The 8582-nt window shown below is 40.3% G+C and overlaps 1 protein-coding gene across 1 annotated transcript; it reads left to right on the forward strand.

Moving 5' to 3' along the window:
• The first annotated feature begins 645 nt into the window (after positions 1–645).
• On the forward strand, positions 646–8374 carry LOC142255266 (leukotriene B4 receptor 1-like). Its single transcript, XM_075326795.1, has 2 exons — positions 646–710; positions 6729–8374. The coding sequence occupies exon 2, from the start codon at positions 6910–6912 to the stop codon at positions 7927–7929; it is 1020 nt and encodes a 339-aa protein (XP_075182910.1). The 5' UTR covers positions 646–710; positions 6729–6909; the 3' UTR covers positions 7930–8374.
• Positions 8375–8582: the final 208 nt, after the last annotated feature.

The following is an 8582-nucleotide window of genomic DNA, read 5'->3' on the forward strand; positions in this document are numbered from 1 at the left end:
TGGCCAAAGATCACCCCAGGCACTTCCAGGCCGGCCGGATCATCTATACCATCTGTGACGGTCTCCCTGGACTAAGTTTCTGCCGAGTAAAAGAGGAGAAGGTAAAGAGACTACTGTTTGTGCCTGTTTCTTTCATTGCTTGTCGGCCCTGCACCGTGTTAGTCACGCAGCACCATAGACTTCCACAAGCACCAACTGTGCCCCGGGCATTGCTCCACCTGTGGGGAGCAGTACCAACATTGCTGCCATAACATCACCCCGGTGGCCTCACACAGCAGCGGCGGCTTAATAGCCGCATACCACAGGTGGCGTCACGAACACAAACATTAAAGTCATCAGCCACATATTCAACTGACACCCACCAGGGCCACGGAGCCGGGCCCAGCCACCACTGACTACCACCGGACTAGTCCGGCCCGGCACCGGGTGTCCCATAGCCCTGGGGTGGGCGAGTCAACTGCACTACACTTGGCCAACGACCATGGTCCAGCCTGCCACTATCATTCTTGAGTATTACGGCAGTAATTAGAGACAAAATGCCACCATCTATAGCGACATCTAAGATCTCAGATAAAGGGCGGGTCAGGAAGTTAAAGTTAGATAAAATAATCTAGTTTCCTGTTTCTCTTGATTAACATTTGGCAAGTAAACAGTTTGCTTCTACAGAATCTTCCTGCAATCCTTCTCTTAGATGTGATACATCTGCTCCGGTACGTAATTTCTATGCTACAAAATTGAAAACCTTATTAATAGAGGACCTATCGTCAAATATTTAAGTATTTTTTAAAAAAAATTGCTATAGTTATCAAACCACTACTACTTACATCTTTTTAGCTTCAAAAAATTATTTCAGTGGTCTACAAAACGTTTACAGTATGAGTGTCCAAAATGTCACTGTTTTCCCTTTAAAATCTGAAAATTGGCCAGAAAGCCACATTGAAACCTATTCCTTTGCACTCACATGGGGAGTACTCTACGGCAAATGTAATTTTTACCAAAATCAGTAAAACTGTGACACTCCGCCCGTAATTCTCAACACCTAAATGCCTTACTCCTAATTAGCCCAAGTGATTGACACTTATGAATTGAAAAAGTACCTTTTTTTAAATATAGAAATAGTAGTAGACCACAATCAGATTTTGGCCTTTTATCCTCTATCTGTAATGATGAGCTGTGAGCTTGTGACCTCTTGTCACTAGGCTGTAAATTTCTATAATGATTACTGATTTCTCTGCCCTCCTAGTAAAGCCTAATTAAAGCGCACTAATCACGAGGATTTTCCCATATAATCTATTGAAATACTATGTCCCAAGAATAACAAAAGTATTTTAGGAGTGATACCTTTATAGGCTAACCAGAAAAATTATATTAGCAAGCTTTCAGAGCACAGAGGCTCCTTCTTCAGGCTATATTACAAATGAATTACAGAGACCAAACACAACATTTAAATGAATGTTACAACAGGACATGGGAAAGATGATGCCTCCTAAAGATAAGCCAAGGAAATCAAATTAAGTTTTTTGTTAGAAATGCAGATGAGTTGGAAGTGGTCTGTTCAGATCACTCCTGAGGTTCTTCTGTTGGAGGTGTGAAGTGTGTCCATGTAGTGAGTCATAAAACCAGGTGTTAAATTGAGCCCTTTTGTTAAGGATCCAAACATCCTTATCAGTTTGAATTCCCAAATTTTTCTCTCTCTGTCATCTTTAAAATGACCTTTCAGTATTAGTACTTTTAAATCTGTCATACTATGTCCCTGTCTAGAGAAATGTTTTCCCACACGCGTGTCCAGTTCATTTTTTATTGTGTGCCTGTGTAGATTCATCCTTGTTTGTAGTTTTTGTCTAGTTTCCCCAATATATATTCCTCCAGGGCACTTTGTGCGCTGTATCATGTATACCACATTGGAGGATGTAAATGAAAAGAGGTCCATGATCTTGTAGTTCTGATTTGTGTTGGCTATGTGGACCGTATTTGTTGGTAAAATGTGGGTACAGGTCTTGCATTTCTTACCATTACAGGGGAATGTGCCCGTCTCTGATGGTGATGAGAGGACACTTCTAATAAGGAGATTCCTTAAGTTAGGGGGCTGTTTGTAGGAGAGAAGTGGTAATTCTGAGAATATTACTTTCAGTCTATGGTCCCTGTGCAATATGGGTTGAAGATCAGCACCCATATAACCTACAACTAGTGTTATAATGGCACTATCATGCTGATTCTATACACACCTTTAGTTGTCAGCTCGGATGTGTAGGTTTTGAAACACAAGCAAGTAAAGTTTGTAAAATGAGCAGCTTTTTGAGTGGCAGCAGCTGCAGCAGCTGATAGCTGGGGTGGGTTTTCATAGTGATTCCTGCCCCTCGTCTGTTCCTCCTTCCCCTATCTGTTATTTATGCTAATTCTATTATAGAATCGTTTTACTAAGTGAGAAGGACTGTGTTGATATCATAACCATATGACCAGAAGGGGCAAGGACCTCAGCCGACAGAAATATTATGGTGCTTCCTGGTATCAGCTATGTTGGCTGAGACCCCCCCCCCCCCCTTCAAGCCACATGGGCATGACGTCAGCACAGGTTCTTCAAGTCTCTTAGTAAAAAAATTCTATAATAAAATTAGCATAAAAAACAGGGAAGGAAGGACAGGCGAGGGGCACGAATCACTATGAATAAAAACATCCTTTCCCTTCCTATCACAGCCATGTCAAGTATTGTCATGGCTGTGATTAGCCACTGTAAAAAAAGAAAGCAAAAGGTTAAAGCAGTACATCCTTACTGGGTCCCGGCAGCTGCAGCACTACTTCCAGGTCAGACAATTATCACTAATGCATTTTCACTGCTTTCCCCTTCGAACGGCGCCTTTTATTGGCTGCCGTTGGAGCACACCCCCACTCTCTGAGACAGTCTATGATTAGTTGGAATCACACACACTGTCGGTGTCCTTATACTGGTGATAAATAAATAAATAAAAAAAATTGGTGTACTGTTGCCCCTCTATGGATACCAGCACAGATAAAGCCACAGCTATAGGCTACAGCTCCAAGCCGTGCACTTATCTTGACTGTGTATCAAAGTAAGAGTCTTTTTTTAAAAACAAATATTTAAATGAATAAATAATTAAAAAAAACAATGTGCGATCCCCCCAATTTTGATACTCAGCCATGATAAAGCCCGAAAGCTAAGGGCTGGTATTCTCAGGCTGGGGAGACCCATGCTTATTAGGAGCTCCCCAGCCTAAAGATATCAGCCTGCAGCTGCCCGAAATTGCTGCATTCATTAGATGCGACGATCCCAGCTCTTTACTTTGGCAGCCTACAGCTCCCAATAAGCCCTGGATTAGTGATGGAGAGGGTCTATGAGATCCCCTCCACCTCTAATCCTATAAGCAAAAAGAAATAAACACAAACACACAGAAAAATACTTTATTTAAAAAAATATAAAAAAAACACCCTCTTTCACCAATTTATTTACCCCAAAACAGCCAGGTCTGACGTTATCCAGACTATGAGGTCCCATGCTGCTTCCAGCTCTGCTACATCTAAATTCACAGTGAGTGCTAAAGAGCATGACTGCCCATTGTCAGCTTCAGGCAGAGACTTAGCTGTGTAATCACGTCACTCAGGTTATTTGTGGTCACAGCTGGAGGTTCCTACAGCCCTCCATCTGTGACCATAGGTAACTTAAGCTCAGGAGACCTTAATGAACTCTCACTGAGCTCACAGACCTGCATCTCCTGGCTGAAAACTGCATGGTTTGCCAAGAGATTAGATTTGGAAATTTTAACACCATATTCCTGCAACCAATCTACACTTCCTGGCAAAAAACCCATCACTATGACATGAGGTATAATACTGTAGTGATGCGATTTTTTTTGCCTCAAGATGTGAAATTGGGAGCAGGAATATTGTGTAAAAATTTCAGCACCAAATCTGCATCTCTTGGCAAAAAATGCACAAAAATGGTTTTGACGCCGTTTCAGTGCTGGTTTCTTCCAGGAGATGCAAATTTGGTGCTGAAATCTGGTGCAGACATTTCAGCTCTAAATTTGCACCTCCTGGAAGAAAACTGCATCAAAACCGTTTTGGAAATTTTTTGCATAGAGATGCAGATTTCGGGCTGCAATTTTTACATCATATTCCTGCACCCAATCTACACCTTCTGGCAAAAAAATCATATAACTACGGTTTCAGTTTCTGCCTCAACCTGACAGCGGGTGGTCATGTTTCATGATTATGCTCTGTGCCTTTAGTAATCTAGCAGAGCTTTAATCGTTGTGGGAGCTCTTGTGGATTATGTCAGACCTGGTTGCTTTGGGGATTAATAAAGGAGTGATAGAGGGTGTTTTTTTGTCTTTTATTTCAAATAAAGGATTTTTTCAATGTTTGTGTATTATTTACCTTTTCTTACAGATTAGTAATAGGGTCTCATAGATGCCTCCCATTACTAATCTAAGAGTTTAGTGGCAGCTGCTTATTATCAGAAAACAGCAAATGATAAAATGTAACTTTTATTTATGTTTCTCTAAAAAAAGGGAATAGACCCTGTCTTTAAAAATGCCATAAAGAGGGTAGGATAATGTATCGCCCCTAAAGCACTACAGGAATGGGGGGGCCCATACACCCTACTAGCTGGCATTAACACACAAACATAAAGACTGGTTACTAATGGCAACCACACTAAGGGCACCTGAATAGATCGGTATGAACAAGACTCCAGGCTGCAGGGTCACTCCACCCTAGCACTGCCTATTTCCAAGAACATACCGTGCCACACCCTCATGTAAACAAATAGAGGGAATGGAAACACTTATCAACTATATCAGTGCTGAATCAAAAATGCCCAAGAGGACAAAACAATAGGGTAAATAATCAAAGCCCCATTGTATCCTTGTCTGGTTTAGAAAAATGGAACAATCTCACCCATATAAGTGTGTTCAGATTCCATACAGACAATTTGCCACCATTAACGGCGTATCCACGGATACTTCCACTCTGGATCCGGGATCCCTTCTAAAGTGACAAACATGCTGTTTAAATCCCCAATCCTCCTTCTCCCGACGCGTTTCCTAAATACTTATTCTTCAGGGGAGTTACTATAAGGAGATGCAGGTTTTAGTGAGAAACCTCACAGGGTTCACAGATGGTGACAGCTGGGATCCTTTTTGCTGTACCTTTTGCTACAGCAAAAAGGATCCCAGCTGTCACCATCTGTGAACCCTGTGAGGTTTCTCACTAAAACCTGCATCTCCTTATAGTAACTCCCCTGAAGAATAAGTATTTAGGAAACGCGTCGGGAGAAGGAGCATTGGGGATTTAAACAGCATTTTTGTCACTTTAGAAGGGATCCCGGATCCAGAGTGGAAGTATCCGTGGATACGCCGTTAATGGTGGCAAATTGTCTGTATGGAATCTGAACACACTTATATGGGTGAGATTGTTCCATTTTTCTAAACCAGACAAGGATACAATGGGGCTTTGATTATTTACCCTATTGTTTTGTCCTCTTGGGCATTTTTGATTCAGCACTGATATAGTTGATAAGTGTTTCCATTCCCTCTATTTGTTTACATGAGGGTGTGGCACGGTATGTTCTTGGAAATAGGCAGTGCTAGGGTGGAGTGACCCTGCAGCCTGGAGTCTTGTTCATACCAATCTATTCAGGTGCCCTTAGTGTGGTTGCCATTAGTAACCAGTCTTTATGTTTGTGTGTTAATGCCAGCTAGTAGGGTGTATGGGCCCCCCCATTCCTGTAGTGCTTTAGGGGCGATACATTATCCTACCCTCTTTATGGCATTTTTAAAGACAGGGTCTATTCCCTTTTTTTAGAGAAACATAAATAAAAGTTACATTTTATCATTTGCTGTTTTCTGATAATTAATATTCATCACCAGTGGCTGTATTACTGCAGCTGCTTATTACCCCTATTGTTACCAAGGCAATTGGGAAGAGCTGGGTAATTGCCATGATTGAAACACCTAATGGCAGCTGCAGTCTGCTATTTTTAGGCTTGGGGGCTCCCAATAAGAATGGGTCTCCCCAGCCTGAAAATACCAACCCACAGCTGTCAGGCTTTATCTTGGCTGGGTATCAAAATTGGGGAGAACCGCACGCTTTTTTTAAATTATTTATTTAGTTAAATAATAATAAAAAAAAAAAAGCCTCATACGGTTCCTCTTATTTTGATACATAGCCAAGATAAGTGCATGGCTGGAGGCTGCAGCCTGTGGCTGTGGGATTTATCTGTGCTGATATCAATAGAGGGGGGACTGCACACCAATTGTTTTATTTATTTATCACCATTATAAGGACACAGACAATGCATGTGATTCCAACCAATCACACACGCTGTCTCGGAAGGCGAGGGCATGATCCAATAGCAGGCAATCAGAGGTGGAAGGGGAAAGCAGTGAATATGCATTAGTGTTAATTATCGGACTTGGAAGTAGCATTACAGCTGCAGGGACACGGTTAAGTATGTACTGTTAAAATCCATTTATATTTTCTTTCTTTTACAGGTTCCCTACACCATTTTAGAACAGATCATTTTGCCTCCATTGAATTTAATGAATTTAATCGTTGATTCGATCGCGATCTCAGGCAGGATCAGTGATCCTTAACCGATCCGATTCTTGGCAGAATCACTCATCTCTGCTGCTTACCTCTTTGAGCCCCAAATTCTTCTTTAAAATTTATCCATAGCCTAAAATGTGTTATATGTATTTTTTGTCTTTCAGATTAAAAACATTCAATCCTCAAACAAATTGATTTCACGAACAAAGTCTAATTGTATGGCATTTCTAAACGAACAGGAACATTTATCAGAATTTTTGTAACTTTTCAATAGGTTTTTCAGAATTTTTGCAATATTATTGGGCTACACTTTTCACTCTAGAAGCAACCCAGATATTTGTAGACATGCTATCATGCAATCATTCTGAAGGTGATCAGAATCCAGATAATGTCTTTAGAAAAAGTGTTGGTTCTTGCACTTTACTGTCGTTGGCTTTCTTTGTTGGGATTCCAGGAAACATCTTGGTAATGTGGAGCATATATAGAAAGCTGAAGAATATTTCTGTTACCGTGCTGTTAATTGGAAATCTTGCATTTTCAGACTTCCTCATTCTGTTATTTCTTCCTTTCTGGATATATACATCAGCAGTCAACAAGTGGGTTTTTGGGCTGGTGTTTTGCAAGATGTTGATGTATATAATTTATTCCAATTTGTATGTCAGTATTTTCCTCATAACTCTGTTGAGTGTCGAGCGGTTCTTGGCTGTATTTAGACCATTTCATCTACAGAGATGGACCAAACAACATCTTTTTAAAAAAATTACCCTTTTAATTTGGATAACGGCCGCACTACTTGGTCTTCTTGCTCTTCCATTCTATAACTCAAATCAAAGTAATGAAAGCTTCCAATGCATTCTACATGAATACAACAGTGACACCCAAAAAGTACTTTTTCTTCTTTTGGAGACATGTATAGGGTGTTTGGTTCCATTCTGCATCATTATCTTCTGCTATGCCTACTTATGGAGAAAACTCAGAGAAATGAAATTTGTGGGTCGACGTCAATCAGATAAAATAATCATTTTGGTGGTGGGCACTTTTGTCATCTGTTGGATTCCATACCACATGTTCAACATTCTTAACATCGCCTCTGTTTTACTGGGCAGCTGCAATCTGGAAGGAATTATGGACCTTGGAGGTAAAATTTCTGGGCCTTTGTTGGTTCTCAACAGTTGTTTGAATCCTCTTTTTTACTTTTATTATGCATTGAGAATGAAAAGTCCTACAAAGGCCTTCAGGCTAAATATGCTTTTCGAGAAAATTGGAGGAACAGAGACAGAACAGAAGCCGCCAAGTGAAAATAACCCAGAGAGAAAACCTCTTGATAACAATTCTATGGTTGCTTTTAATCATTCATGTGCCTAAACACCTTCAATTACTGGTCAGCTAAACCCTCATTCCGTCTACAGCTATTCCTCCCGATTTTCCATACACATGAATTACCGGTTCAGAAGAGCATTCCAGTATTTGCAATGGAAATGCCTTTTGTCATGGAAAGTCAGGAGAGTCCTAAACAAAATCAACAAGTTTGGATAACTTTTTTTTCTCATATCTGGCAAATGGCTTAAAAATTATAATAAGGAACTGTTCACATTTGTAGACCCACCATACCCCAAATGGGTTCTATTTGGTCTTATCATTAAAAGCCACAATACAGTTGGGAAAATATCGTAACTGGAAACTGTTGAGACAAAACACTTTAATACTGTTCTGCATATAAACAATCTCAAAAACAAAAAAAGATACAAAAAAAGAAAATATTTTTTTTCTGTTACTTCAAATATATTGAAAAGAATGGCAATTCTTTAAAGTGAACATGTCAGGTGCAATATGCCCCAAGCATCACGAGCAGTTCTGGGTGCACATTAGTAAACCCTGCCTAAATGTCTCAGCACTGAGTAGCATAGATATAGAAATCTTTAGAAAAAGTATTGCTAAAGGTCCTTTATGATATGCTAATGAGCGCAGGGATTAGTTGAAAGGGCATTATTTCCCCTGACTAGTCCACCCTCTTAGCA

The sequence above is a fragment of the Anomaloglossus baeobatrachus genome, chromosome 10, assembly GCF_048569485.1.
Source record: "Anomaloglossus baeobatrachus isolate aAnoBae1 chromosome 10, aAnoBae1.hap1, whole genome shotgun sequence".
Classification (NCBI taxonomy): Eukaryota; Metazoa; Chordata; class Amphibia; order Anura; family Aromobatidae; genus Anomaloglossus; species Anomaloglossus baeobatrachus.

Excerpts from the sequence above, each read along its gene's own strand:
- LOC142255266 (XM_075326795.1), top strand. The coding sequence starts at position 6,910 with ATGCTATCATGCAATCATTCTGAAGGTGATCAGAATCCAGATAATGTC.